A 17,806-nucleotide genomic window follows, 5' to 3' on the forward strand; every position below is an offset into this window, starting at 1 on the left:
CCTTGGTTTGACCTCATTCTCAAGCCTTGGTGTGACCTCATTCTCAAGCCTTGGTGTGACCTCATTCTCAAGCCTTGGTTTGACCTCATTCTCAAGCCTTGGTTTGACCTCATTCTCAAGCCTTGGTGTTTCGTGTGACTTGTGTTAATGCCGGGCAACATGTCTTCTACATATCTGATGAGTGTCTTGTGTTGTATAGATGGGGACAAAGAAGAGGGAGAGGACAGAGCAGACCTTCGCAGGACAGAGTCAGACGGTGTACTGAAGAAGGTTACCCACAATCCACCAAGCTATATCTGACAGTAAACCAGCTGGTGGTCCTCAATACACCAAGCTAAATCTAACAGTATACCAGCCGGTGGTCCACAATACACCAAGCTATATCTGACAGTATACCAGCTGGTGGTCCTCAATACACCAAGCTATATCTGACTGTATACCAGCTGGTGGTCCTCAACACAACAAGCTATATCTGACAGTATACCAGCTGGTGGTCCACAATACACCAAGCTATATCTGACTGTATACCAGCTGGTGGTTCTCAATACACCAAGCTATATCTGACAGTATACCAGCTGGTGGTCCTCAATCCACCAAGCTATATCTGACTGTATACCACCAGCTGGTGGTCCTCAATACACCAAGCTATATCTGACAGTATACCAGCTGGTGGTCCACAATCCACCAAGCTATATCTGACAGTATACCAGCTGGTGGTTCTCAATACACCAAGCTATATCTGACAGTATACCAGCTAAATATTTCCAAAAGAGTTCTTCAGCTGTCCCCAAAGGATAACCATTTTGGGTTCCAGGTAGAACCTTCTGTGGAAAGGGTTCTATATGTAAACCAAACGGGTTCGCCGGTAGGATGTGTGTTTGTTTGTTTTGAGGCTCTGAGGCCATGTGGCTGACCAGGAAGTGGTCGAGTCGTGACAGTTCAGTACATCAAACTCATTACATCATTAAAGTATTGCACATGAACAGAGTCATTAGGATGCATTAATCTGCCTCTGCTATGGATTAGCTGTGGGACTCTTCCTGCCAAGCCCATCTCTAATACTGCTACGAATTAGCCTTGGGACTCTTCCTGCCAAGCCCATCTCTAATACTGAACACTTAATAACACAGGACACTATTTGTGTAATAATAGACCTAATACAATGACTACAGTGGTGTCTTCCCAGCACATGGGGATAGCTCCAACACACACACACACACACACACACACGCACACATTCCTCTCCTGTGTTCAGTAATGCTGGAGTTTTGTGTTGTCAGGGGGAGAATGCGACCATGATGCTGTTACTGAAGAGGAACACTGAGGTAAGACAGATATCTGACCAGACTACCACATAAACATACACCCCAGACCCAGAACATATATATACACCCCAGACCCAGAATATAAATATACACCCCAGACCCAGAATATAAATATACACCCCAGACCCAGAACATAAATATTCACCCCAGACCCAGAACATAAATATACACCCCAGACCCCAGAACATAAATATACACCCCAGACCCAGAACATAAATATACACCCCAGACCCAGAACATAAATATACACCCCAGACCCCAGAACATAAATATACACCCCAGACCCAGGACATAAATATACACCCCAGACCCAGGACATAAATATACACCCCAGACCCAGAACATAAATATACACCCCAGACCCCAGAACTTAAATATACACCCTAGACCCCAGAACATAAATATACACCCCAGACCCAGAATATAAATAATCACCCATGACCCCAGAATATCAATATAAATATTCACCCCAGACCCAAGAACATAAATATTCACCCCAGACCATAAATATACAGCCCAGACCATAAATATACACCCCAGACCATAAATATACAACCCAGACCATAAATATACACCCCAGACCCAGAACATAAATATACACCCCAGACCCCAGAACATAAATATACACCCCAGACCCCAGAACATAAATATACACCCCAGACCCAGAACATAAATATACACCCCAGACCCCAGAACATAAATATACACCCTAGACCCAGAACATAAATATACACCCCAGACCCAGAACATAAATATACACTCTAGACCCCAGGACATAAATATACACCCCAGACCCCAGGACATAAATATACACCCCAGACCCCAGGACATAAATATACACCCCAGACCCAGAATATAAATATACACCCTCAGACCCCAGAACATAAATATACACCCCAGACCCTAGGACATAAATATACACCCCAGACCCCAGGACATAAATATACACCCCAGACCCAGAATATAAATATACACCCTCAGACCCCAGAACATAAATATACACCCTAGACCCAGAACATAAATATACACCCCAAACCCAGAACATAAATATACACTCTAGACCCCAGGACATAAATATACTCCCCAGACCCCAGGACATAAATATACACCCCAGACCCCAGGACATAAATATACACCACAGACCCAGAATATAAATATACACCCTCAGACCCCAGAACATAAATATACACCCCAGACCCAGAATATAAATATACACCCTAGACCCAGAACATAAATATACACCCCAGACCAAAGAACATAAATATACACACCAGACCAAAGAACATAAATATACACCCCAGACCCCAGAACATAAATATACACCACAGAACATAAATATACACCCAGACCATAAATATACACCACAGACCCAGAATATAAATATACACCCCAGACCCAGAATATAAATATACACCCCAGACACCAGAACATAAATATACACCCCAGACCCAGAATATAAATATACACCCCAGATCAAGGACATAAATATACACCCTGGTCCCCAGAACATAAATATACACCCAGGACCATAAATATACACCCCAGACCCAGAATATAAATATACACCCCGGACCCCAGAACATTAATATACACCCCAGACCCCAGAACATACATATACACCCCAGACCCCAGAACATAAATATACACCCCAGACCCAGAATATAAATATACACCCCGTACCCCAGAACATAAATATACACCCCAGACCCCAGAACATAAATATTCACCCCAGACCCAGAACATAAATATACACCCCAGACCCCAGAACATAAATATTCACCCCAGACCCAGAACATAAATATACACCCTAGACCCAGAACATAAATATACACCCTAGACCCAGAACATAAATATACACCCTAGACCCAGAACATAAATATACACCCTAGACCCAGAACATAAATATTCACCCCAGACCCAGAACATAAATATACATGCCAGACTCAGAACATAAATATACACCCCAGACCCAGAACATAAATATACACCCTAGACCCAGAACATAAATATACACCCCAGAACATAAATATACACCCCAGACCCCAGAACATAAATATACACCTCAGACCCAGAACATAAATATACACCCCAGACCCAGAACATAAATATACACCCCAGACCCCAGGACATAAATATACACCCCAGACCCCAGTACATAAATATACACCCCAGACCCCAGAACATAAATATACACCCCAGACCATAAATATACACCCCAGACCCCAGTACATGAATATACACCCCAGACCCCAGAACATAAATATACACCCCAGACCATAAATATACACCCCAGACCCCAGTACATAAATATACACCCCAGACCCCAGTACATAAATATACACCCCAGACCATAAATATACACCTCAGACCCAGAACATAAATATACACCCCAGAAGCAAAACATAAATATACACCCCAGACCCAGAATATAAATATACACCCCAGACCCAGAACAAAAGCAGGTCCTCCAACCCTTCATAGTGTGATCCATCTCTGTTGTCTTCTAGCAGGTCCTCCAACCCTTCATTGTGCTATCTATCTCTGTTGTCTTCTAGCAGATCCTCCAACCCTTCATAGTGCTATCTATCTCTGTTGTCTTCTAGCAGGTCCTCCAACCCTTCATAGTGTGATCTATCTCTGTTATCTTCTAGCAGGTCCTCCAACCCTTCATTGTGCTATCTATCTCTGTTGTCTTCTAGCAGGTCCTCCAACCCTTCATTGTGCTATCTATCTCTGTTATCTTCTAGCAGGTCCTCCAACCCTTCATAGTGTGATCCATCTCTGTTATCTTCTAGCAGGTCCTCCAACCCTTCATAGTGCCATCTATCTCTGTTGTCTTCTAGCAGGCCCTCCAACCCTTCATTGTGCTATCTATCTCTGTTGTCTTCTAGCAGGTCCTCCAACCCTTTATTGTGTGATCCATCTCTGTTGTCTTCTAGCAGGTCCTCCACAGTGTGAGCCACATCCATGACCTGCTCAGCACAGTGCTATCTATCTCTGTTGTCTTCTAGCAGGTCCTCCAACCCTTCATTGTGCTATCTATCTCTGTTATCTTCTAGCAGGTCCTCCAACCCTTCATAGTGTGATCCATCTCTGTTATCTTCTAGCAGGTCCTCCAACCCTTCATAGTGCCATCTATCTCTGTTGTCTTCTAGCAGGTCCTCCAACCCTTCATTGTGCTATCTATCTCTGTTGTCTTCTAGCAGGTCCTCCAACCCTTTATTGTGTGATCCATCTCTGTTGTCTTCTAGCAGGTCCTCCACAGTGTGAGCCACATCCATGACCTGCTCAGCACCCTGCAGGTCAGTGTCCTCACCTGTCCTCTCTCCTGATGACTTGGGACCAGCTGTATTGTACTTAACCAGAAGAAGCTGAATGACTCCTCCACTTCGCTCTGACTGTGTTTTTGTGCAGTGTATCGGTCACTGTGTCCCCACAGACAGTGGTATATCTGTGTCCCCACAGACAGTGGTATATGTGTCTCTGTGTCCCCACAGACAGTGGTATATCTGTCTCTGTGTCCCCACAGACAGTGGTATATCTGTGTCCCCACAGACAGTGGTATATGTGTATCTGTGTCCCCACAGACAGTGGTATATGTGTCTCTGTGTCCCCACAGATAGTGGTATATGTGTCTCTGTGTCCCCACAGATAGTGGTATATGTGTCTCTGTGTCCCCACAGACAGTGGTATATGTGTCTCTGTGTCCCCACAGACAGTGGTATATCTGTCTCTTTGTCCCTGCAGGCAGTGGTAGTCCAGCAGGACAGCTTCATTGAGGATCAGCGCCAGGCTCTCACCAACCGCCCCGAACGCCTCACCTCCTTCTTCTCCTCCCGTCCCTCCTCCCGCCACAACTCCCTGATCGAGCAGGAGAAACAGCGCAGCCTGGAGAAACACAGGCAGGAGACGGCCGCGCTGCAGCGCCAGCAGGCCACACACGACCGGGAGAAGAGGAGGAGGGAGAGGGAGTGGGAGGTGCGGGAGCAGCAGCTGACAGACAGGGAGGTGCAGCTCCTGGTACAGGAAGAGGAGACGGGGAGGAGGAGCAGGGAGCTAGTTACGGAGAGGGCGGAGCTACAAAGGAAGAAGAAGGACTATCTGATAGATCTAGAGAGACTGAGAGACGCTCAGGGGAAACTAGATCGAGACAGAGAAAACATACACAGAGAAATGGAGAGGGTAGAACACATGAGAATGGCTAAGGTAAGATGCTATAATATCTATGATACTTTTTCTAAACTATCTATTTATATTAAAATAGATATACTATAATATCGTATCATATTCAGAATATTGTATCTAACTATACTATTCATACAATAATATCCATATAATATCTATACTCTAATATCTGTCATATTTATCAAATATTATCTGTACTACACTATCTATATTATATCTATACTCCAATATATGTCATATTTATAAAATATTATCTATATTAAATCTATAATATCTATACTCTAATATCTGTCATATTTATAAAATATTATCTATATTAAATCTATATTATCTATACTCTAATATCTGTCATATTTATAAAATATTATCTGTACTATACTATCTATATTATATCTATACTCTAATATCTATCGTTATTATAATACATCTATAATATACTATGCATATTATATCTAAACTATAATATCTATCATATTTATAAATATTATCTATACTATTTATATTATATCTATACTATAATATCTGTACTATAATATCTATCATACTTATGATATATTATCTATACTATTTATATTATATCTATACTATAATATCTATCATATTTATAATATATTATCTATATTAAATCTATATTATCTATACTATTTATATTATATCTATGCTATAATATCTGTACTATAATATCTATCATATTAATAATATAGTATCTATATTAAATCTATATTATCTATACTATTTATATTATATCTATGCTATAATATCTGTACTATAATATCTATCATATTAATAATATACTAACTATATTATATTTAGACTATACTATCTGTACTATAATATCTATCATATTAATAATATACTAACTATATTATATATAAACTATACTATCTGTACTATAATATCTATCATATTAATAATATACTAACTATATTATATATAAACTATACTATCTGTACTATAATATCTATCATATTAATAATATACTAACTATATTATATATAAACTATACTATCTGTACTATAATATCTATCATATTAATAATATACTAACTATATTATATCTAAACTATACTATCTGTACTATAATATCTATCATATTAATAATATATGATCTATATTAAATCTATATTATCTATACTATTTATATTATATCTATGCTATAATATATGTACTATAATGTCTATCATATTAATAATATACTAACTATATTATATATAAACTATACTATCTGTACTATAATATCTATCATATTAATAATATATGATCTATATTAAATCTATATTATCTATACTATTTATATTATATCTATGCTATAATATCTGTACTATAATATCTATCATATTTATAATATACTAACTATATTATATCTATATTATCTATACTATAATATCTATCATATTTATAATATATTATCTATATTAAATCTATACTATCATATTTATAATTTATTATCTGTACTACACTATCTATATTATATCTATACTATAATATCTATCGTTATTATAATACATCTATAATATACTATGCATATTATATCTATACTATAATATCTATCATATTTATAATATACTAACTATATTATATCTAAACTATACTATCTGTACTATAATATCTATCCTATTTATAATATATTATCTATATTAAATCTATATTATCTATACTATAATATCTATCAAATTTATAATATATTATCTATATTAAATCTATAATATCTATCATATGTATGATATATTATCTGTACCATACTATCTATATTATATCTATACTATAACGTCTATCGTTAATATAATATCTATAATATACTATGCATAGTATATCTATACTATAATATCTATCATATTTATAATATATTATCTATACTATTTATATTATATCTATGCTATAATATCTGTACTATAAAATCTATCATACTTATAAAATAATAGTATAGATAGTATAGATAGATATATTATCAACTTTACTCTACACTATCTATTATAATATTTATCATATTAATAATATATTATCTATACTATACTATCTATATTATATCTATGCTATATCTATACTATAATATCTATCATAGTATAGTACAGATAATGTATTATAACTATCTATATTATATATATTACATAATATCTACACTACAATATCATCTATCATATCTACACTATCAATATCTATCATATTTATAATGTATTATCTATACTATATATACTATTGTCAAGACGTATCGGTTAATGTGCGACTGCTGCTCATCGAATGATTAACGGTTTATAATTGCGTGATTAAATGAAACAGGGAATTGTTAACTCATTAACCTGTTAACTCATTAACCTGGGGCACCATGGGAAAAATGTTTTTTTTATTGAGTTTCTATTTCCCAAATTAACTCAAAGTATATCAGAATATCGATTTTACCACAGTCGCTAATTAATCAATTTCCTCTACAGTCTCGTTCTGAACGTCGCATAATCCATGAATCTGCACAAACCCGAGTCCCACCAATGAGTTCGTACCACACCAATTTAGTTGATTTTTTAAATGACTAACAAGCTAAAATGATAAGAAAAGATACATACACAAAAACACATTCGAGTCTATTGATTAAAACTTAGTACAATGGACCAACACACTATGATACGTGTCGCCCAAATTGGGGATTTAAAAGAGAAAATACATGAGAGAAGTATACATTTGCATTAGTCAGCTATGCTTATTTTAACCCTAACCTTGCCCCGAACTGGCGCTCTTATGGGTCAGAGTATAAATACGTAATTACGTGTTGAAGGTCACCGATGGGAGTCTCCGGTGGGCCGTTTCGGCTTCTCGGATGTCTCACTTCTCTGGTGAAACTCTCTAGTTGTCCTGACGATGTCAGTGTTCTTTGTAATAGTGTTCTGTTTCCTCGCCCTTGTTCTGAAAGGGGTCTTCCGAGGACAGCATGTAGCTCAGGGCTCACAGCGTAGGAATGAAAGCAGTGTAGATACAGGATTCGATGGAGAGTGGAGGCTGGGTGGTCGGTTCTGAATTCTTAGATGCAGCTACTCATCCGTAGCATGGATAGAAGAGGGTTCCTTTGTCTTCAACCTCGTGTTGCGTTTTGGGTTCGTTGACTACTCAGACATTGGCTGCAGCTCGGGTCACTTAGTCTAACATGTTCATTCTTAACTCACAGGTCTTATACTCTCGGGTCAGAAGTGGGCGTAACCGCCTTTTAGGGCAATTCTCTGGGCCAAGTTACGAGGCAAGGTCTGGATTTTACTCAGATCCAATTTAGACAATTAACTTCACATTTCATCTTTACAAAAACATTCTCTTTCATTTGGACATTTTCCACCCAACGTACAATGTATAAACATACAAGAACAACTCTTCAAGTTACACTCTTTTGGTTATAAAGTCGTCCTTTAACTTTTAACAACAAAACAAAAATGACATGCATTTTCAAATTCCAACTTTTGTCATTGCCACCATTGTGGCTGACCAAACCCATTTTCACAAAGTCCATTTATTGCATGAAAATGTTCTCAGTAGTGAGAGGACAAAGGAATTGTGTCTGCTGCCTTAGATTTACAATGGGAGTGAGGTGTCATAAACCATCTTCACATCTCTTCTCCTCTGTTGGGGGTGAGAGATCTCTCTGTAGGATGAGGACCCCGGTAACCTGAGCCGAGCAGGACAGTCATGACACTGTCTATATTATATCTATACTATAATATTTATCATATTTATTATATATTATCTGTACACTATAATTTCTATCATATTTATAATATATCATTTACACTATACTATCTATGTTATATCTATACTACAATCTCCATGCTATAATATCTGTCATATTTATAGTATATTATCTATATTATCATATCTATCATATTGACAATATATTATCTATACTACAATATCTATACTATTTTATCTATACTATTATATATATCAACTTTACTCTACTATCTACTATAATATTTGTACCATATTATCTATCATATACTATCTATATTATATATATATATGTGTGTGTGTATATATATATACTATAATATAGTATCTATACTATCTATAATATATCTGTACTATAATATCAATCATATTTATAATATACTATCTGTTCTATACTATAATATCCATGCATAATATCTATCATATTTATAATATATTATATATACTATACTGACTGTATTATATCTATACTACAATATCTATATTATTAATATACTACAGCATAATATCTATCATATTTATAATTGTTACGGTTTTCTTGCGGTGAAGGAGAGTCGGACCAAAATGCAGCGTGGTATTCTTGAAACATATTTAATGATGAAGAAAAAACGAACAATACAAAAACAATAAACGTAACGTGAAAACCTATACAGCCTATCTGGTGACAACAAACACAAAGACAGGAACAATCACCCACCAAACACTCAAAGAATATGGCTGCCTAAATATGGTTCCCAATCAGAGACAACGATAAACACCTGCCTCTGATTGAGAACCAATTCAGACAGCCATAGACTTTGCTAGAGAACCCCACTAAACCACAATCCCAATATCTGCGAAAACCCCAAGACAAAACACACCACATAAATAAACCCATGTCACACCCTGGCCTGACCAAAATAATAAAGAAAACACAAAATATAAAGACCAGGGCGTGACAATAATATACTATCTATACTATCCTATCTATATTATTTCTGTACTATAATATGTATCATATTTATTATATATTATCTATACTATACTGTATATCATATTTATAATATATTATCTGTTCTATACTGTCTATCTATACTACAATATCTATATTATTTCTATACTATAATATCTATATCTTTACTATTATATCTATACTATAATATCTATCATATTTATAATATATTATCTCTACTATACTATGTATATTATGTCTATACTATAAAAATCATATTTATAATATACTACAACACCTGTACTCAAATATGTATCATATTTATAATTTATTATCTATACTATAATATCTATATTATCTATACTATTATACCTCGTGTCTGAGCCGTTGAGTTGCGACTCCATTTTGTCCCTATACCGACATTTCGCTTGTTTAATTATTATATATATTCTTTATTTAACCTTTATTTAACTAAGCAAGTCAGTGAAGAACAAATACTTATTTTCAATGACGGCCTAGGAACAGTTAACTGCCTTGTTCAGGGGCAGAATGACAGATTTTTACCTTTTCATCTCGGGGATGTGATCTAGCAACCTTTCGGTTACTGTCCCACTAGGCTACCTGCCGCCCCAAAATTTTGAAGAGTGAATTCGTGGTGGGATTTGCCGAAGGGAGGGTGGGGGAGGGCCTTGTTTGCCTTGTGGAAGTGTAGCAGTGGTCCAGTGTCTTGCCCTCGTGCTACCTTCAATATGCTGATATAATTTAGGTAGCCCTTGTTCACAGATTTGCTTTGTTAAAATCTCCTGCTACAACTTCAGGATATATGGTTTTCAGTTTAGTTTCCAGCTAATTTCCTTGAGGGCCGTCGAGGTGTCTGCTTGGGGGTGATATCACGGCTGGGACTATGATCGAAGAGAATTCTCTTGGCTGGGACTATGATCGAAGAGAATTCTCTTGGCTGGGACTATGACCGAAGAGAATTCTCTTGGCTGGGACTATGACCGAAGAGAATTCTCTTGGCTGGGACTATGACCGAAGAGAATTCTCTTGGCTGGGACTATGATCGAAGAGAATTCTCTTGTGAGATAATGTGGTCGGCATTTGATTGTTTGGAATTCTAGGTCGGTTGAACAAAATGAATAGAGTTCCTGTATGTTGTTATGATTACACCATGAGTCGTTAATCATGAAGCATACATCCCCGTCCTTCCTCTTCCCAGGGAGATGTCTGTTTCTATCGGCATGATGCATGAAGAAACCCGGTGGCTGTATCGACTCAGACAACATCATTAGAATGTTTAATATAATGTAATATCACATTCATAACCGCACCTCCTGTCATCTCCAACAGAGGTGGATACAGAGAACTCCCTCCTCTACCTCAGACGACTCCCCCCACTTCCCCCCCTCTACCTCGCTGGACAAAGATCCAATGGACCTGGCTGAGCTCTCCTCCTCTCCCAGGAAAGAATCCCTGACCTCGTCAAAAGGGAAGAGCCTAAACCCGTTCTCTGAGGCCCCAGCCCTAAAGGCCCCTAGTGGAGACAGTCAGAACCAGATACCTAACAGACTGCTGCAAGGACAGTCACCAGGTATAACTACACTACAGTGTTGAGACAGGGAGGACGGTCAGCAGGTATAACTACAGTGTTGGGACAGGGAGGACAGTCAGCAGGTATAACTACACTACAGTGTTGAGACAGGGAGGATAGTCACCAGGTATAACCACACTACACTGTTGAGACAGGGAGGACAGTCAGCAGGTATAACTACACTACAGTGTTGAGACAGGGAGGACAGTCAGCAGGTATAACTACACTACAATGTTGAGACAGGGAGGACAGTCAGCAGGTATAACTACACTACAGTGTTGAGACAGGGAGGATAGTCACCAGGTATAACCACACTACACTGTTGAGACAGGGAGGACAGTCAGCAGGTATAACTACACTACAGTGTTGAGACAGGGAGGACAGTCAGCAGGTATAATAACCACACTACAGTGTTGAGACAGGGAGGACAGTCAGCAGGTATAACTACACTGTTGAGACAGGGAGGACAGTCAGCAGGTATAACTACACTACAGTGTTGAGACAGGGAGGACAGTCAGCAGGTATAACTACACTACAGTGTTGAGACAGGGAGGACAGTCAGCAGGTATAACTACACTACAGTGTTGAGACAGGGAGGACAGTCAGCAGGTATAACTACACTACAGTGTTGAGACAGGGAGGACAGTCAGCAGGTATAACTACACTACAGTGTTGAGACAGGGAGGACAGTCAGCAGGTATAACTACACTACAGTGTTGAGACAGGGAGGACAGTCAGCAGGTATAACTACACTACAGTGTTGAGACAGGGAGGACAGTCAGCAGGTATAACTACACTACAGTGTTGAGACAGGGAGGACAGTCAGCAGGTATAACTACACTACAGTGTTGAGACAGGGAGGACAGTCAGCAGGTATAACTACACTACAGTGTTGAGACAGGGAGGACAGTCAGCAGGTATAACTACACTACAGTGTTGAGACAGGGAGGACAGTCAGCAGGTATAACTACACTACAGTGTGTAGACTTTCCCTAGGCAGTGTAAATACGACAGTGGTTTGATTGTAGTCTGTTTATCTGTTTGTCTCCGTAGATACCCAGCACCTAGAGCCTCCTATAGATGGAGAGATCTACTTCTGCTGAGGAGACCCCTCTTCATCTCCTGTCAATGCAACGTCCCTCTCACCAGCTGACTGGAAGGCCAAGTTGCCAAAGTCCCCCCATCGTCAAACCCTCTAAGTCCTCACAAACACTCCCAACTGACACACAATAGGAAGTGGAAGGTCTCTCGTCATGTGAGTCATAAGCTCCAGCTGCAATGTTCTGTCTCAGTGCTCACTACAGATTGGCTCCTGACTGTCACCTTCTCGAAAAATATAACAATAAGGAAACTGTTTCTATGTTAGATACTGTAGGTTAAAGACTGTCTATAACAATAAGGAAACTGCTTCTATGTTAGATACTGTAGGTTAAAGACTGTCTATAACAATAAGGAAACTGTTTCTATGTTAGATACTGTAGGTTAAAGACTGTCTATAACAATAAGGACACTGCTTCTATGCTAGATACTGTAGGTTAAAGATTGTCTATAACAATAAGGAAACTGTTTCTATGTTAGATACTGTGCTCCTGATGTGCTTGACATGTTGCAATAATCTCAATACATTTTACATGTGATGCTATTGATCACATGAATCATCTTTTCTGGTGCATGTCCAAGATCGATAATCAATATGTTGTTTATACAAATCAGTCTACACAATATTGATACTATATAGTCCCATAAGAACTGGAGAAAACTCAAAGACTGATGTCAGTTGATCGTTGTTGTGGTTCAATGTTTAAGAGCCACTTGTTACTAATAGCTGAAGAACCAGAGAACACATATGGAATCATGTTGTAACCAAAAATACGTTAAACAAATCAAAATATATTTTATATTTCAGATTCTTAAAAGTAGCCACCCATTGCCTTGATGACAGCTTTGCACACTCTTGGCCTTCTCTCAACCAGCTTCATGAGGTAGTCACCTGGATTTTTTTTAAATTAATAGGTGTGCCTTGATTAAAGTACATTTGTGGAATGTCTTTCCTTCTTAGGAATGGTATACAGAATATAGCCCTATTTGGTAAATGACCAAGTCCATATTATGGAAAGATCAGCTCAAATAAGCAAAGAGAAACGACAGCCCATCATTACTTTAAGATATGAAGGTCAGTCCGTACAAAAAATGTCAAGAACTTTGAAAGTGCAGTCGCAAAAACCATCAAGTGCTCTGATAAAACTGCCTCATTAGGACCGCTACAAGAAAGGAAGACCCAGAGTTTCCTCTGCTGCAGAGGATAAGTACATTAGAGTTCACTGTCTCTCATGAGGACCGCTACAAGAAAGGAAGACCCAGAGTTTCCTCTGCTGCAGAGGATAAGTACATTAGAGTTCACTGTCTCTCATGAGGACCACCACAGGAAAGGAAGACCCAGAGTTTCCTCTGCTGCAGAGGATAAGTACATTAGAGTTCACTGTACCTCAGATTGCAGCCTAAATAAATGCTTCAAAGAGTTCAAGTAAGAGACACATCTAAACATCAACTGTTCAGAGGAGACTGTTTGAATCAGGCCTTCATGGTCGAATTGATGCAAAGAAACCACTACTAAAGGACACCAATAGGAAGAAGAGACTTGCTGGGCCAAGAAACACGAGCAATGGACATTAGACCGGTGGACATCTGTCCTTTGGTCTGATGAGTCCAAATTTGAAATGTTTGGTTCCAACCACCATGTCTTTGTGAGATGCAGAGTAGGTGAACGGATGATCTCCACATGTGTGGTTCCCACCTTGAAGCATGGAGGAGGAGGTGTGATGGTGCTTTGTTGGTGACACTGTCTGTGATTTATTTAGAATTCAAGGCACACTAAACCAGCATGGCTACCACAGCATTCTGCAGCGATACGCCATCCCATCTGGTTTGCGCTTAGTGGGACTATCATTTGTCTATCAACAGGACAATGACCCAAAACACACCTCCAGGCTGTGTAAGGGATATTTGACCAAGAAGGAGAGTGATGGAGTGCTACATCAGATGACCTGGCATCCACAATCACCTTACCTCAACCCAATTGAGATGGTTTGGGATGAGTTGGGCCGCAGAGTGATGGAAAAGCAGCCAACAAGTGCTCAGCATATGTGGGAACTCCGTCAAAAATGTTCCAGGTGAAGCTGGTTGAGAGAATGCCAAGAGTATGCAAAGCAGTCATCAAGGCAAAGGGTGGCTACTTTGAAGAATCTCAAATCTCAAATATATTTGTTATTTGTTTAAAACTTCTTAGGGCTGAGATCCCGTTAACGATCGATATGACAACAGCCAGTGAAAGTGCAGGGCGCCAAATTCAAAACAACAGAAATCTCATAATTAAAATTCCTCAAACGTACAAATATCTAATACCATTTTAAAGGTAATCGTGTTGTTTAATCCCACCACAGTGTCCGATTTCAAATAGGCTTTACAGCGAAAGCACCACAAACGATTATGTTAGGTCAGAGCCAAGCAACAGAAAAACACAGCCATTTTTCCAGTAAAAGAGTGGAGTCACAAAAATCTGAAATAGAGATAGAATTAATCACTAACCTTTGATGATCTTCATCAGATGACACTCATAAGACTTCATGTTAGACAATACATTTATGTTTTGTTCGATAAAAAAACATCCGGTGATTTTTGAAGAGAACATCAATTTACAGAAATACTCATTTTAGATGTTGATGAAAATACAAGTGCTTTACAGCGAAAGCACCACAAACTATTATGTTAGGAGAATCTATTATGTTGAAGAATCTAAAATATGAAACACATTTTGATTTGTTTAACACTTTTTGGTTACTACATGATTCCATATGTGTTATTTCCTAGTTTTGATGTCTTCACTCTTATTCTACAATGTAGAACATAGTTAAAACTAAAAACCCTTGAATGAGTAGGTGTGTCCAAACTGTTGACTGGTGCTGTATATAAATCCCCAACGTAACAACAGGTCCAATCATGACGTCCGTCAGAATGGGGAATGCAAACAATTGTGCTAATGAATGCTAAACTTAATCATTTTCACCTGACAGTATATTTGACTTGTCAACCTTTCTTAGGGCTGCTCTGTCTGTCTGTCGATTTTATTTCATATGTGGTTTCATTGTCCCCAAGATGAGTATGAAATAATACAATATAATGAGTAGTCAGGAGTTAGTTCCTTATTCAATGAAATCAATAATTTAATAGAAACACAATGTGGACCCCTCAATGGGCTCTGGTTAAAACTAGTGCACTATGTAGGGAATAGGGTGCAATAGGGCTCTGGTCTAAAGTAGTGCACTATATAGGGAATAGGGTGCCATTGGGCTCTGGTCTAAAGTAGTGCACTATATAGGGAATAGGGTGCCATTGGGCTCTGGTCTAAAGTAGTGCACTATGTAGGGAAAAGGGTTCCATATGGCTCTGGTCTAAAGTAGTGCACTATATAGGGAATAGGGTACCATTTGGGACCCTTGTTTAGCCTTCAATATAAAGATGAAGTGCACAAAATACAACCCAACATCTTGTCAGGATGATCCACAGGTGGTTATCGACCTCTGTCTTCGGGTTGAAAAGTTCCTGTAACTTTAAAACACTGATCAGGGTTTACTGTTGAATATTCCCATGATATTGAGGGAAGAAGGAATCAGCGATCCTCAGATCTCTGGAAAACCAGGGAATCAGCAATCCTCAGATCTCTGGAAAACCAGGGAATCAGCGATCCTCAGATTTCTGGAAAACCAGGGAATTATTTTGAAAGTTACTGGAATTCTGCAACCCTTCTCTGTTTGGAAAGGAAAGACGTGTTTTTAATTAAGGTACAGAAATGTTCTCTTTCTGAATAATGTCAAATAATAAAACTATGAATAAACAAATATGTAAAATAAAAAGACTGATGTAAAAGTCTGAATAATTTGTTTTAGTGTTGATCTGTGATTTATGTCAGCGTTTTATGATGAGACGTTATCTCTGATTCCCAGCTGTTTGGTGGAATGTCACGTAAAGTCATATTTCCCTCATAATAAAGAACTCTTAGGGAAGTTCATCTGATTAGAATGTCTACTCAGTTACTTCTTCTACTGTTAGTTAGTGGGGATGGCAACGCTACCAATATAGTAGACAATGGCCCCGTTCCAGCCTGTTGTTAGTTAGTGGGGATGGTGATACTACCAATATAGTAGACATGGCCCCGTTCCAGCCTGTTGTTAGTTAGTGGGGATGGTGATACTACCAATATAGTACACAATGGCCCCGTTCCAGCCTGTTGTTAGTTAGTGGGGATGGCAACGCTACCAATATAGTAGACAATGGCCCCGTTCCAGCCTGTTGTTAGTTAGTGGGGATGATGATACTACCAATATAGTAGACAATGGCCCCGTTCCAGCCTGTTGTTAGTTAGTGGGGATGGTGATACTACCAATATAGTAGACAATGGCCCAGTTCCAGCCTGTTGTTAGTTAGTGGGGATGGCAACGCTACCAATATAGTAGACAATGGCCCAGTTCCAGCCAGTTGTTAGTTAGTAGGGATGGCAACGCTGCCAATAGAGTAGACAATGTTCCCGTTCCAGCGTGTTGTTAGTTAGTGGGGATGATGATACTACCAATATAGTAGACAATGGCCCAGTTCCAGCCTGTTGTTAGTTAGTGGGGATGGTGATACTACCAATATAGTAGACAATGGCCCCGTTCCAGCCTGTTGTTAGTTAGTGGGGATGGTGATACTACCAATATAGTAGACAATGGCCCCGTTCCAGCCTGTTGTTAGTTAGTGGGGATGGAAAGGCTACCAATATAGTAGACAATGGCCCCGTTCCAGCCTGTTGTTAGTTAGTGGGGATGATGATACTACCACTATAGTAGACAATGGCCCCGTTCCAGCCTGTTGTTAGTTAGTGGGGATGGTGATACTACCAATATAGTAGACAATGGCCCAGTTCTAGCCTGTTGTTAGGTAGTGGGGATGGCAACGCTACCAATATAGTAGACAATGGCCCCGTTCCAGCGTGTTGTTAGTTAGTGGGGATGATGATACTACCAATATAGTAGACAAT

At 38.6% G+C, this 17,806-nt stretch overlaps 1 protein-coding gene across 3 annotated transcripts in view; it reads left to right on the forward strand.

Moving 5' to 3' along the window:
* The window catches only part of LOC139385127 (A-kinase anchor protein 13-like), a 53,692-nt gene extending 38,303 nt beyond the window's left edge, over positions 1 to 15,389 (forward strand). For 2 of the 3 annotated variants that reach the window (XM_071130197.1, XM_071130199.1), the window contains exons 17-22: positions 200 to 270; positions 1,281 to 1,325; positions 4,577 to 4,627; positions 5,073 to 5,531; positions 11,493 to 11,733; positions 12,787 to 15,389. In XM_071130197.1, coding sequence (XP_070986298.1) covers positions 200 to 270; positions 1,281 to 1,325; positions 4,577 to 4,627; positions 5,073 to 5,531; positions 11,493 to 11,733; positions 12,787 to 12,836 — 917 coding nt within the window. In that variant the 3' untranslated portion in view covers positions 12,837 to 15,389. The remainder of the gene's footprint in view (positions 1 to 199; positions 271 to 1,280; positions 1,326 to 4,576; positions 4,628 to 5,072; positions 5,532 to 11,492; positions 11,734 to 12,786) is intronic. The other variant, XM_071130198.1, reaches the window with a different exon arrangement.
* Positions 15,390 to 17,806: the final 2,417 nt, after the last annotated feature.

The sequence above is a fragment of the Oncorhynchus clarkii genome, chromosome 26 (assembly GCF_045791955.1).
Source record: "Oncorhynchus clarkii lewisi isolate Uvic-CL-2024 chromosome 26, UVic_Ocla_1.0, whole genome shotgun sequence".
Lineage (NCBI taxonomy): Eukaryota > Metazoa > Chordata > Actinopteri > Salmoniformes > Salmonidae > Oncorhynchus > Oncorhynchus clarkii.